The sequence below is a fragment of the Perca flavescens genome, chromosome 23 (genome assembly GCF_004354835.1).
Source record: "Perca flavescens isolate YP-PL-M2 chromosome 23, PFLA_1.0, whole genome shotgun sequence".
NCBI classification, from domain to species: Eukaryota; Metazoa; Chordata; class Actinopteri; order Perciformes; family Percidae; genus Perca; species Perca flavescens.
This window is the reverse complement of record NC_041353.1, coordinates 8,625,426-8,640,239: the sequence shown is the minus strand read 5'-3', so window position 1 is coordinate 8,640,239 and position 14,814 is coordinate 8,625,426. Positions and strand designations below refer to the sequence as shown.

At 44.2% G+C, this 14,814-nt stretch overlaps 1 protein-coding gene across 9 annotated transcripts in view; it reads left to right on the top strand.

The window, feature by feature from the left end:
- The first annotated feature begins 1,780 nt into the window (after positions 1-1,780).
- Positions 1,781-14,814, top strand: part of kmt2e (lysine (K)-specific methyltransferase 2E) — a 29,304-nt gene continuing 16,270 nt past the window's right edge. For all 9 annotated transcript variants that reach the window (XM_028571388.1, XM_028571386.1, XM_028571380.1 and 6 more), the window contains exons 1-2: positions 1,781-2,119; positions 11,409-11,593. In XM_028571388.1, coding sequence (XP_028427189.1) covers positions 11,523-11,593 — 71 coding nt within the window. In that variant the 5' untranslated portion in view covers positions 1,781-2,119; positions 11,409-11,522. The remainder of the gene's footprint in view (positions 2,120-11,408; positions 11,594-14,814) is intronic.

Below are 14,814 nucleotides of genomic sequence, written 5' to 3'. Positions count from 1 at the left end.
GGGCACAACGTTCATGGATAAATGTTCTCCTCTCCGAAAAATCGAAAGTAACCGTTTCATCCTCCACAACCGTTTACGAACATTTCCGTTTGGAAGCGGGTGACGGTGGTTCAATCGGCCCAACTTTTACCTTCGTCCTCCCTCAAGTTTATTTCAAACAACTGCCCGTGCACCAGCAGTTGCAGCGGTCCTGCGTGAATGCGCATGCGCGGGGGGATGCGGTTTCGGATGGGGGAGGGTCAATAAATGGAAAGGATGAGAACATCTTCTCTCAACATATGATGTCAAAGGGATTTCTACAGACATATTTCTGGAGAGATGACAGTAACCGATTTACCACAACAATAAAGCTGTCGGAAAGATTGCTAGAATTTTCAGTGTCAGACATGTCTCAGTGATATGGTTGAATAAATCAAAAGGGTTGTAAATTCCAACTAATACTACTATTTAGGCATAAAACTGACACAAAGCATTTTTGTTTTTTACAGAGGCTTTAATTTGGGATTGTATGTGTTATTATACCAAGTAAATGCAGGCCTAAATGTATGTAAGCCTAAAAATGTGAGTGAAGTGAGTTTGTTTATCCCCCACCTTTATCATAATAGTTGCAATTGAGATTTTGAATATGTAGGCTTTAGTGTGTGTGGTTTATGTTCTCGATTGAATCTTATTGGTCAGTGTTTCATGGTACCCCTTCCTAACATCAGTTCAATATACAAAACATTGCTCTTGTGTAAGGGGTTACATAACAGCTTAGTTGCCTCCTCCTGCATTGGGTAGTGGATTTAGGTGCTCCTTTTCAGCAATGCCAATAGTAAAATCAAGGATTTTGGTCCAACCACATTTCAGTTTTGTAAACTTAGATAAGTGTCACAAGCATTTGTATGGCATAATTAATAAACAATCTGGTCTGGCCTACTCAGCCAACCTTTTTGGGAAAAAACAATGTAGATATTAAATGTAATGTGTTGAGGCAAAATACGCCTTTTCACCTCGAGAGGAAGAAGAGGAAACAGGAGGGGAAACAAGTTAGTTTAAACAAAATCTCCTGATAAAAACATTCCCATTGAGTTGACTTCATTTTCACATGTGATCATGGAGATTGCACGGACCAGCACACCACATTGTGTAGGCTGAGAATTATTTAATAATGCGCTGCATTGCATGCTGCAATATTTATTTGATGGGCTATTTTACAACCCTAACAAAAACAATGATAATGTATTTAACATGCCATGGTCCAATGTGTCTAGTTATTGACCGTCTGACAAGCATTGTCTTAAGCACTGGTTCCCAAATGGGGTCCAGGGACCCCCAAGCGCCCTTGAAGGGGTTCCCCAGCAAAAAGGGAAATAATTTATTTTCACTATAATTATATATAACTAACACAATGACAGAATGTATGACTATTTTGGTCATGGATTCCATAGACTGTCTGTTTCTGTAATAAAACATCTAAAGGCAAAAATCCCATCAGATGGGGGACCATGGGACAAAATCTTATCAAATGGGTGTCCATAATCCTATTTGTGTCAGTTTAGGGGTGACATGAAGAAAAAAAAAAAAAACACACTGGTTTTAGAGTGCAGAACAAAATAAACCCAGAGTATTTTTCGACAGAAACAGCAGTCTTGATGAATGACAGTCGAAGACGCGCATGGAGAACGGTCACGGTGCCCCTGTGAAATGGGGAGTGTAGCCCCGCAGTATGTGGAGGCGGAGCTCGAGTTTAGCGATGGGGGGAGGGAGGGGGGCTCGTGGGGGAGGCGGAGTCTCGGCAGTCCTGGCAGGGCCGCCATTTTTGCAAAGGGAAAAGAGACTGGTTTGAGGGGATCTAATTTCTAAAAGTCGCCGATGACTAGGGCACAGTTTTAACGGTTTCGAATTGATTTATAGTGAAATTTGGGTCACCTCGTAGAATAAGAAGCAAAGAATGTTTCCACAGGAAAGGACTCGTTAGAGGACACGTTTAAATACCAACATTGTAAAGCTTTGCTAGGGATCCGCAGTGTGTGGACAGAAGTATTGTTTTGGTTGTGGAAGCTGTGTGGAAAGCGACGGGGGTCTGACCCAGGTCCCCTTATTCGCTATTCAGATCATCCAGTGTGGACATAAAACGGTAAGTAAACGGCATTAAGTGGTAGTTGTAGGGTGAGCACAAATCCGACCTGGAAGGCTATTGTTGGCTTTAGTTGACTAGGCATGCTGATGCTAACATAGTGTAGTATCAGCTGAGTTTAGCTTGCTAGCTAGCAGATCAACGCCGTTAGTTCAAGGGTCTGTACCTAGGTGTTCATGGCTTTCTTTTATATTCGCCCTGATCGAAATTTTAAAACCCGCTAACCAGATGACGCAAGTTTCCAATGTAGCTAAGTGTCAAGTTGGCAAGCTAGGAGACCACTAGCTAACTAGCGCATGCTACTAGCTAGCTCAAATTAGCTTGACACAGACCGAACAGGGAGCCCTGGCTCCTCTTTGATAGTGTGGTTAGACACGAAACGTCATACAAAGTTATCGGGAAAATTGTATTTACAGGTCGTAGTGATCAATACAATTATTTTCTACATAGTTAAAGCAGCCTTAACACTACACATTAACATTATGGGTAACGTAAGACGAAAACGCTGCAATTAGATTAATGGCTGTCCCATAGCCTAACGTGTAACGTCGTCGCTACATCATACAGACTCGGTCAACAACAGTTAACATTGCCAGCAGTTAACTTGTCCTTAAAAATACGACATATTAATAGTGTTCACACTTTGACTAAAACTAGAAGGGGACTCACTTGATGTTTGGTTTGACACAGAGACACTGCGGGCCATAATGCGCACGGTTTCATCAGTTTCTATGTAAATAGTTATATTAATAATTCGTTATTTATTCCAGCTCCATTTGCACTTTTGCATTGTCCTATTGTCTTACTGTTTACAATCCTCACAGAGCTGTTAGTCTACGCTTGTATGTACGTATGCATATGTATGTGTATATACAGTTTTATATACAAACTTATCTGTACATAATCAAATGTTTAGCTTGATCAGCTTTGTTGTCCTTGTTTTTAGCCGTATGTCTATTTGCGTATATTTAGAGAGCAACAAAAAGCCAGAGTCAAATTCCTTGTATGTGTTCACATTTACTTGGCCATTAAAGCCGATTCTGAAATAATTCGATCTACTAATGTTAGCCGCTTTATTTCCAACTAGTTAATTTACTTTACATTAGCGAAGGTCCTTGCAGCTGTCAGCAAACGCGCCAGTTCCATTTTGACACCCTCTGTTACTTTAATTACAGTTTTTGCAAAACTGTCACTCAGCATGAAAACAGTACATTTTAGCATTAGTTACAAACTTGAATTTGTCATGGTGGCTCCCACCCTTCTTACCAAAGCACGGGACATTATTTCCGTTTTGTTAAATTTCATACAATGCCACTGTTCAAAGCCAGAGAACAATAGCTTTTACATGCATGTACACAGATATGAAAATGTTTAGTCCGTTATGTCTTAGTCTACTCAAAGCAAGACCAGCTGTTAAAATAGCCTAAATGCCTAGCTAGCTACATTGCGCAGTAATCTCATGAGCTTTTATGGAATCTTAGTTATGACAGGATGTAATCGAGAATACAATCAGTGTCAAACGTGTAACTATTTTGTTGTATTCGGAGTTAAAAGTACATTTCGCGACCACTTAATTTAGACTCGAGGTGTATTGGGTTCAAATGTTGCAAGCGTGGGGGAGGGGGTGTTCAATTTGGACATTAGCTTCAGTCATACCATTTTTAACTCCATCTCGATTGGCAACCCGAAGCCATTATTAACTACACTGTCGCATTTTGTTGCTTTAGCTGACCTGAAACAAATTAACGTATGAGTGTGCAATCGGCTTTGGCTTAACCCAGTTATCTTTCAACGCTGACATTTTCGCTCTTTCCTGTGTGAGACGAGCCAAGTATTAATCCACTTCTTTCGTGTCGGTACTAGCTCACTTTGCTAACTTTAACCCTCTACGCATTATGCCATTAGCTCCCGTTGGTTACCGCTAGCTTTGTGCGTTACTTTCCACGGTCTTTTACGCCTTTATTTACGGTCCAAAGAGCGAAAACAATATTGTGTTAAACGTTGCTTCTTTCGCTTTTTGCATAACAGTTTAAACGTTAAATTGAATGCGGTTCGTGCTTCGATTGTTTCGCTACCCAGAATGCCATTACCCTGCTACATTTCCAGAGGCCATTGCTGGCCGTAATTGCTAGCTTATTAGCTTACTGGCTTTGCTGTCGACGAATTCACAAAAAAACGTAATGGTAACAACACAGAGACTGTACCGACAGAGTGATACTTAAGGTAGAGTGTATGAAAGAGGCGATTGAATGCATTCTTGGGGATTTTCCTCCCATGGCGAGGCTCCCCTGGCCACACGGTTGTCTCGCCGTCCTGAGAAAAGCTCTATGAAAATGGCGACAGCACTAGGGTGTTGTGGTAACATAATAGCAACGTTGTACCCTCCACACCCCTATCGGCAGGACTGACTGCAGCGCCGACATACTCACAGGGAAGCAACTACACAACACATGGTTTTTATTTTGTTGAGTTTAGACATGACAATAACGTCAAACAAACCTAAAGCATACCTCGGTAATACTGTTCTTTTTGCTTATTATAGTTACAATCACTGACGCTGTTGTGCCTCCCCAAAACGAATAATATAGTATCCCTGTAACATGCGTCACGGTTTATGCTATTGCTCGTGTTTCGTGTTGGATGATGGGACATGAGGTTTATTATCATAAAAAAACGTACCGCAAAATACAGTGAAGAGCATATAGTACATATTTTGATAGCATTGAGCTTAATAAAGGTAAACAAGCACAACTCTTGTCAAAATAAATATATTGCAGAACTGCTCCCTGAAATCATCTTTACTAAGTCAACATTATGTAGTTTGTCCCCTACAACCATGGTTTCTATTTCCTCTTTACTGTTTCACATGTATCTCCTTTAGTGTGATAGGAAATGCACTCAATATTTAATTGAAACACATTGGAAATGTGAGCTGGTTAGTTATGATGGCTAATAATTATCATTTTGAATTTTAATGTTGATTAGGGAGGATAGTTTGATGCTTGTATTGAGTGTGAAGAACAAGTTCAAAGACAAAGAAATTAGTTGAATATTTAATTTGCTTCAGCTCAAGACGCCTACAATTTACACATCACATACTTCAAGTACACAATAGTAAAAAATTAAATAAATTGAATATTTATTAATGCTGCCGGCCACGAATGTGCCCCAAAATTGCATTTTAACCATAGTACCATCTAATGTCAACATTTAAACAAATATTTAGGGAACCAAATGAAAGCTCCAGGTAAGTTTTATCAAGCCTGTGGGCTCTCACAAAGCCCTGCCAGGATGTGGCACAGCTGTCCTTTCCTCGACATTACCCTGTGGGACAAACATTTGCACTTTGTTCAGCTGAAATGTCTGTTTTATGACTTTTGCAGAGGAGCGCTTTTTCCACCTGATAATTTTAATGTCGGTTGAGTGAAAAAAGGGAATATTTCAAAGTTGCAGTAGCACATTGAATCTCCAGTGTGACTATAGTTCAAACAATCCACAACATAAATGTGATTTTCATGACTGTAAACAGCTGTGTAGCCGGCGGGTGAGGATGTTGTTGTCGTCAACTTTAGTGCGGCACTGCGGACCACCAGTGTTGGACCAATAGATGTTTCATACATAGGTGCTTGTTTGACTAAAGCACCTTTCAATAGCAGGAGTAATGCACAACACAGGCCTCTAAATCCCTTCGAACCATACCTTGTAAAATAGGCAGACGAAAGATGGTCAATTTCAAGTCACTTTATCATTATTCTTCATATCATAAACCTCACTAAGCACTTGAATGGTCTGTATAGCTTCTGTCCATTAAGGGTCAGTGTCCTTACAATGAAGTTCTAGTGGATATGGCTCACATCATAGTAAATGTCAAAGGGTCTTCTCTTCTGTGGAGGGTTTACTACTAGATAAGTGAGAGAGCCCTACTGTGCTGCTCTGCAGTCTCGGCTACATAATACACAAAATCCCCAGCCATCTTGTTCTTACTTTTAAAGGAGCAGAGGCCCTCTTTGACCTAATAGTCACTCCTTTTCCTGTCTACATGATATTGAAGCTGCAAGTGTAAAATACCTGACTGGCTGCATGTGTGCCTGGTTGCCTTGTGCAGCAAAGTGTGTGTTTGCTTGCTTTGTTGACAGAGATGGTGACGGGAGGTGAGCTGCCACTCCCCCTCTGCCATAGGGACAGGGCACTCTGGCAGGCGGCAAGGAGTCAAAGCAGTCTCAGATGACACACCTTTCCTCTCACCCTAACCCCTAGACAGACTCTCGGAGACACAATCGATGAAAAAGCCAAGCACAGAACTATTTCATTTTTCAGTGTGCGCAGTAGAGAGAGAGACAATAAAGAAGTCAAGCAGGTGCACAGGATGTCTGTTGGTGTATTGACATATTGATAGGGCAGATGAAGGCCACCGATTCTTCTTTCTCTTTGACACTCTTCCTGTACTTGGAGGAGCTCCCCTTGTTATTGTGCTCTGCCCAGTCTCCAGATAGTAAACTCTCATCCCTGAAACAGTAGCATGCCTGTGAAGGTGAAATGTATGTCTCTGTAGATACACACCTCACCATGTGGGGCTAAGCTGTGGGGCTTTGGCCTGGTCTCCAGTGACCTCACTTGTGCGGTACCCATACCCTGAGAGACCCAGAGACAAAGTGGCCTGACTCTGGGGCCCAACACAGTCACATGGTATCCCAGCTGGGAGGAGAAACCAGGGCTCGGGTGACCTGTTTTTGTGCTGCTAGATGGGCCGTAACAGATCCCTCTTTAAACTAGCAAGCTGCCCACCGACAGGTGGCTTTAGGGCTGAGGCTGCAGCCCTACTACACCTCCCTAACCATTTTCCTGTTGCTGTACCTGTGTTACAATAGCATTGATGGGTAGTAGTAGCACAGGGCAGGATGGGCCGAATAAAGAGGGGATGTGCCCTCAATGTTGGTGATGTAACGGCATTGCGGTCCAGGTGTGAAATTGATCCTCTAACATTGCTGTAATGGGACCTGAGTGGCTCTTACTGTTCTTTTGCCCTGTAGATGCTGAGATGCCTCTCCACATTTTCTCTGGACACACATCATGTACATCTCACACTTTTAGTTAGTTGCACGTTGCATTCTCCAAATGCTGTAATTGGCTTCCAGCTGCACATGTGCCTGCTCGGACAACCAGGATAGGTCTCCAGGACCAAGAGACAACATCACATTGGCCTTCACAACCTAAGTCACATAGATAAAGATGCACCGTTATGTGAATTGGTTCATTTAATGTAGTGTGTACCTGTCTAGTTTGCAAATGTTTAAAGGAACTCACCCTTGACCACACAGAGCCTGGCTGTGATACTCTGTAAGCAGGAGCGAGAGGGAGATGGAGAGATCGTGCCCCGGGGGTTCTCTTGAACAGACATTACTCAGACTACAGGAGGGCTGCCCCAGCTTTGCTGCCAGATCCTGTTCCTACTGACTTTACTCACTCGCTGGCTGTTTGAACTGAGCACAGAGGATATTGTTTTGCTTTTTGTCCTTGCGAGGCTGTATTAGGATTATATGTCTCACGTCTTATCTATTACAGCCATGTAAAAAGTCCCCATGTAGATAAAACGTGGCAGGTAGCAAGCCTGATGCGATGCCCTTTGAAGTTGCAGCTTCATGCCCACTGTGAATAGACGTGTAATGTAGCTCTGAAAACCTCCTACATTTTCTTACTTTGTTTCTTCATCAGCACTGCTGGCCCTACTCGTCTATTGTTTTGTCTACGAATTGCTAGTTATGGGACATGAACACTGCAACACCGCTATCTCCTCGTCACCTGACTGCTAAATGGGCTGATCTTTACAATCTGCCGAGGTACTGGCTTGCACTCACAACAGCACAGACCTATTGTTTGGACGTTCACATCCATATCCCCGGCTGTATTGATGTATGACTTCACCTTCAGTGCTCGAGTGCAAAGGGAGTGCTGGCAGCCTGGGCACACTGATTTATGAAGGACAGGGTAGATGCAATGTGTCCCACTGTGGGTACTATGAAAAAGAGGGCCAGGCCTGCATTCCATCTGGGTCATTCTTCCTGTGTACATGGCTGTATTTTTATGAATTTGTTTTATCTGTTTGTTTATGAGCTGAGTCATTGCATCCAGCTACGATGATTGTGTGAAGTCACATCAGGTTGGCAGGGGGTCTGTGGGACTCAGTTGGAATCCCTCATTTTCTCTTGCTCCTCCCACTTAACAGAAAAACATAGTCTGCCGCAACTTAACTGCGAAAATAAGAATGAAAACACTCGCACACAGAGCAGTGGTAATAAACTAGAGAGAGAGAGGAAAGCTGTTGTCTGTAGTGGCATGGTTTTGAGTGGTGGTATGGGTTTTCCCTCACTGTCGTCAGTGTGGTTCTGTCTTAAGAGGATAGTTATTCCCCACACAATGATGTGACTGTCTCCCCTTGCTGAGGGAGGGAAGGAGGAGAAAGCAGAGACTGGGTTGAGCTATGTGCTCCATTCTGCCACCCAGAGTCCACCCAGGTCTACGCTGTGTAGCGTCACTGTCAGACAGACCCCATGTACACCTCCCCCACCCCGCTGCCCTCTGAAATGGAGGGGCTGTGGATGATTTCTAAAGCTCCCTACAGTGCAAGAAAATCTGTTCAAAGAGCGCATGAAAGGTGAACGCTTTTAGAGAAAGACGATGCACTAAACCAAACAAACCTAAACCACTTCCATCTTGTGCCTTCTTTTACTATTGTCCACTTTTGCTACATGTCTTTCTATGTCCGTGTTCTACTCGCCCACCCCTGTGCATGTTCCCCATTTCCCCCACCACTCGCTTTGCTAATGCGTTTCCATAACAGCGGTGGATTTGGCCAAAGGTGGCTTTAAATGGTCTCTCCTGGGCTCTTTGTAATTAGGAACTGCGTCTGTGACACTCCCTTTCGCTCTGTGTTACTGTCTTCAGGTTTATTTAGGAAATGCACAGAGGAGGGAGAGAAATCCGGCTGGGCGGGGTGACTGGGCACAGGAAAGGGGGGGATTTTTTTTTTTTCTGTTTTCCTTTCTTTGACTGCGTTTCTCTGGGGTTATGTACAGCTCTTCTAGAGGAAGTAGGAGGAGCGGGCAGAGGCAGTCACAGTGCAGCTCAGATTTAGTCAGGAATGCTGCTGTACTGTACTTGTTTTCTTTTTTCCATCTGCCTTTTGCCAGTCTCTTGACTGTATCTGGCTGCAGTGCACATATGTTCGCACACAGTTCTTCCCTATAGTGAGGAATGTTTAAAAGGACAGGGCGAGGGGTTATCTGTCTAAGTGTGTGTGCAGGGGGATGAATGTGAGCTTGTATGTGCATTCCTTAGTTGTGACCGCAGGATTCCCTGGATGAAGTGGAGACAAACCTAGTGGACGGGGGAACAAACGGGCTGCTTCGGAGGATAAGCATTTTACCAGTGCTCAAACATACTTGGCCTCTCCAATAATACAAAGGAGGGGGAATCTGTCATTTCAGTTTTTTTCGCAAACCGGCCCAACCTTGTTGAAAGAGTTCTGGTTACAGCTTCCCTCATGAAATTCCTCTGCCAGTGATAAAGCTCTGCTATTTAACATTTGTGTGTTTGGGTGTTTTAACCCCCCCCCCCCAACGTCTCCTTCCAGGCAGCGCTGCACTAGGATTAGGCAACAGTTATAGTTAGGGTTAGGTGCCTTGAAGTCAACGGTCGCAGCGCTGCCTGGAAGGAGACGTTGGGGACTTAAAACACCATTGAGCCTATTTAACCCATTCACTACACACAGTCAGAAGAGAATATGGAGGGTGATCCCATCAGTAGTCCTGGCTGACGCACAGACACACGGGTCTTCTTCCTGCTATTAATTAGGCCTGGAGCTGACAGCTGTCATGTCTGAGCCTCTCACCAGTCCTGCTGGCTCAAATAGTGCATTTGGGTGAATTAGTACCTGAAATTGCTCTCAGAGCTGTCCTTTCCTATTTAAAGAGTGTGTGTGTGTGTCTGTCTGTCTGTCTGTCCGTCCCCTGTGAACAGTGAGTTTCCTTGACAGAGGCCTTGTAGGTAATAGCCAACCTGGTAAGGAAATACAGGTTTCCTGGAGAGAGACGTGTGTCGACATGCATTTGTGTGAGTGCTTCAGAGGACAAGGTTAGGCCAGAGTGGGCAGATACCTCATAGGCATGCATAGACAGGTTTTGATGTGATGGTGCGTTATTGCTTGCTAAGTGTTTTGAAGTATGTCCCTACTCAATATATGACCTATCCCTGCTTTGTAACCCCTCGACCATCTATACCCGTAGCATGATCTGAGCCTCTGTTTGGCCTGAGTGTGCATGAGCAGGCCAGGCGGAGGTGTGACCTCCAGCCTATTTTGTCTCGGCATCTGTCCCTCCCCATTAATCCCGCTTATCAACAGAGCTCTCAGTATCAGCGGCAGCCACACACATATGCTCCCGTCTCGATTCACATCGGACTCAAATACATGGCTTAATATTCCCATCAATACTGTTGCTGGTGTATAATTTATTAGTTCAACCAACCTCCTACTTGGTGACCAAAGGGGCACTACGTCCATTGCCTGACACCTAATGCAGTCAATTATTGATGAATTGATCCTACAGCCGCTTTTTCCATGTGAATAGCTTGCAATCCTAACCGTAGCAACGATCACAACGTAAGCTTTGCTATCAACAAAATGTCTAATGCAAAGATTTTGTGTGTGTGTGTCTTTCATTGAGATGAGTGCTTAGAATAGAGCAGTCCTCTTTAGTCGAAGGGGGAAAAATGGCCTCTGTGTGTTGCATTATTCCTCCCTCCTTTCATGGCGGCTGGCTGCTCTGTGTTCTCTTGCTCCCCTTTGTGGGAGCTTTCTTACAGTGCAGCCTTCTGCATTCCTGGCAGATCTTGTGTAGAGGTCGCTTTAGCGCAGTTCACAGCAGCAGCTCAGGCTTAACCTTACAAAATCATATCCTCTCGCTTTTCATCAGTCAATACCTCAGCTTGGTAGCGTTGTCAGAGGGGAAATTCCTATCATACGCTTCCCTGTCAAACACTTTTCTTGGTCTGAATGTATGAGTCATGCATTAACATGTGCTGGAAATACCCTGTTTTCAATATGATTTGTAATTTCAGGTTTCCTAGGTACTGCAACTTTGCAAGTGCTTTTGTCCTTGGTATGAAAGAAATCACATATTGTTGAAACTGATTATCAATGTAGGCTTGTAAAGATGCTTCTACCCAATACTAACTGATTTTCTTTGTTCCCTTTCTCTTTTGTCTGACTTCTCCTCTCCTACTACATGTTCAGGCCTTGTGGATGCACTTAGATGTCTGCAATGACTGCTGTGGCTGGCATGCCTCAGTGTTTTGGACTCCCATTCTCTGGACTCAGTAGGACAAGAACTGATCAGCAGAGAACGTCATGAGCATAGTCATCCCAGTAGGGGTGGACACAGCAGACGCCTCATATCTGGACATGGCTGCGGGCTCAGAGTGAGTAACACTGACAAACTCACCAAACCTTCACGGTTCACACCTTCTATGCCCCCTCACTTTCTAATTATCTCCACTCATTCATTCTTACCATACCATATACATACATATACATACTATCTTTGGTCTTCGTCTTTGACAAAAGTTCATTTTCAGTTTCGCTACCATTGTTCTCGGACTAAAGCAGCTCTATTATCTTTTTCTTAACTCTATGCCTTGATTCAGTTCTTTCTTTCCACATCTCCACGTTTACAAAGTTACTGTTAACGCGATTGATTATACTTGCACTCCACCATCACATAGATGTAGTCCGTGTTCAGCCATTAACTACATCTGCCCATGTGAAACTGGCAGTGAGCCTAGAATGTAGATGTATATGTGCCGACTGTGTTTATAACACTAACTGAGTGTGAATCGTACACAACATACTTTTCCTTGATCCTTTTCTATTGCTGTAGCTTGATGTTTGCATGTGTGTACTCTGCATTGAGTCAGTAATACAGAAATGGGGCATGGAGCCATGGCAACAAGCCTCCTTATTGCCCCTCCTCTCGGTTTCCCAGTCTTGTCAAGGACATTTTTCTGGTCAAATAAATGAAGCAAGAGGTTCTCGTATGACTAAAGAATAACACACGTCATCAACTTATGGAGGGGGCTCCTGTCTCTTTAAAAGAGAGCCAGCCCTCCCCTTGGCCTTCATCAGAGCTGTTGCCGTGACAGCTTGTGTTGCCATGGTATCTGTCCCTCGCTCCCCTCTGCACTGCGCAGGGCCTGTTGCCATGGTCGCTGGCCTGAGTGACAGGTGGCCCTCACATAGACATGGCGTCTTAAACAGTCCCTCTGCGTACCCTTGCCCCCTCCTCCCCCTCCCTCCACGGAGCTCTGTTGCCATCGGGGGTAGGAGTTAGCCCCTTGCCTCGACTGACTCACTCACTCAGTCTTTGTCCTTCCTGCGTCCGATCGCCTGCTGCAGCTTTATTCAAAAGCAGATAACAAGCTTGAAAGGGGCTTCCACCTGCTGCTGCTCAGGTCCCGTCCTGACCAGAGGGACGGAACGTAGTACACACACACACACACACACACACACACACACACACACACAGCTCTTTGGTGTATTGTGAGAGGCCAGCCGAGTCTGGGATAGTGGGGCTGGTTACTCACCAGCGAAACAGCGTCACGTCCCTTCCACATCCCCCTGAAGACTGCAGCAGCGTGACCAGCTGTTGGCTAATGCTGTGTGTGTGTGTGTGTGTGTGTGTGTGTGTGTGTGTGTGTGTGTGTGTGTGTGTGTGTGTGTGTGTGTGTGTGTGTGTGTGTGTGTGTGTGTGTGTGTGTGTGTGTGTGTGTGTGTGTGTGTGTGTGTGTGTGTGTGTGTGTGTGTCCGTCCACAGTGACACACAGAGCCCGGCGTGCGCGCACACGCTGCTAACAGAATACGTAGTGTTTCCATGGCAGCGAGTGGGAGCTCTTTGGGAGTAAAGGCGTTGCCCCTGGCTGTTCAGTGCTGCTCTTTTTTCTCTCCTGATGTTAATCCTTCCATTCTCCACGCTCGTCCACTCTGCTTCTTCACCCTCTCCCAGCAGGTGTTTGCATTCTTAATAACATCTGTTCCTTTTTAAATACTTTTTGACATGTATGAGCTATAAATAGTGCATACCTGGCTGCACACCTTAATTTGAACTTGAATTGGCAAAAGAATTATTTCTTCCTCTCACTCATCATCTTTTCATGTGCATGACACAAGGCTGTACCTGTTCATGTTTGAGTCTGATTATGACTACCTGTATGTCTGCAACCCTCTGACTTGTACTGTATGTACTTCAACTCTCTTGGCCCTCCTTCCTATTCCCTGGAGAGGAGCTATGATACAAACCCTCCAGCTATGCACACATACATTCAAACACGCTTACTTCCTTCCCACTGAACAAGTTGGCTCACTTGTTTGCCTTCTTTCTCTCTCTGTCTCTCTCACTCATTCACTTGTAGTTCAAACTGAAAGAGTGCAAAGAGTCCAATTCTCTTATATTTAATTTCCTTCCTTGACCACTTAATGATACATGCCTCGGCCAAATCTTAAATCCATGTATTATAAAATGTAGACTTTGATCTGGTTAATCATTAATGGGAGAAAGTTAGCGAGCCTACTGCACTCTCAAGTATGATTTTTAAATTCTCCCTCTAACTTTTTAAGCCAGGCTCTCTCCACACACTCAAACTGTTGAGATTGTTCTGTTTGGCAGTTATTCTGAGGTGCATGCACACACACACACACACACACACACACACACACACACACACACACACACACACACACACACACACACACACACACTTCCCTGGGTCCGCCTCCAGACCTCATGCATGCACTTACGTTTTCACTTCAACAGTGAATACTTGAGCGGCAACTCACACAGGAAGTGTTGCACATTGCTCTTACGGTATGCAACAAGAGTGATAGGGCTGAGAAGGGCTCACGCAGGTATCGTATCACCACTTAACCTTGGGACTCATATTTAAAATTTCATTTGTGTCATTATCTATATCTCCAAATGTGGCTGGTTTTTTTCACTGTACTTGTTTTCCGAATATGAGCTTTGAAATATGGCGGGTATGGACTCGCAGTGTAAGCCAAGCTGTTTTAATGTTTTTTTAATGTTTTAAATGCTACATGGCCTGTTCAGAGTCCCCATAGTCTTTTGTACCTATCTTACTCTGTATTCCTGAGGCTGTCCAGTATGCTTAGTGAGCTTTTCTCCATGTTTTGTTGCCTTGTTCACGGAAACTTGTTGGCAGTGACCCTCACGGAGTCAGATGGTGTAAAGTGTACTTTTAGTGTTGATAGAGACAGAGCATAGTAGGAACCAAGCTCAGCAGCTGTGACATATACCTACACACTAGGTTTTGTATGTCTCCAACCTTGAAACCGTTTTCTAGACAGGACTCTGTGAAAACAGGAGAATCAAGTAATGTTTGAACGCATGATTGAACCATTAACGCATGTGGGTTATCGCACCTTGCTTTCAACTCTCCTTGTATCACAAATGCGTCGTGCTTGTCCTGTTTTCCTCTCTTCCTTTTTTCTTCCCTCTTCATACCCGACTGTCTTGTCTCAGGCCATCCGTTTTGCCAGTTCCACTTCCCTCTTCCTCTAGAGCCACCCCCTCAGCAACTGAACAGTAGATTAATCATTTCATAATAAGGGAGGGTTGGTCTCAAACGGC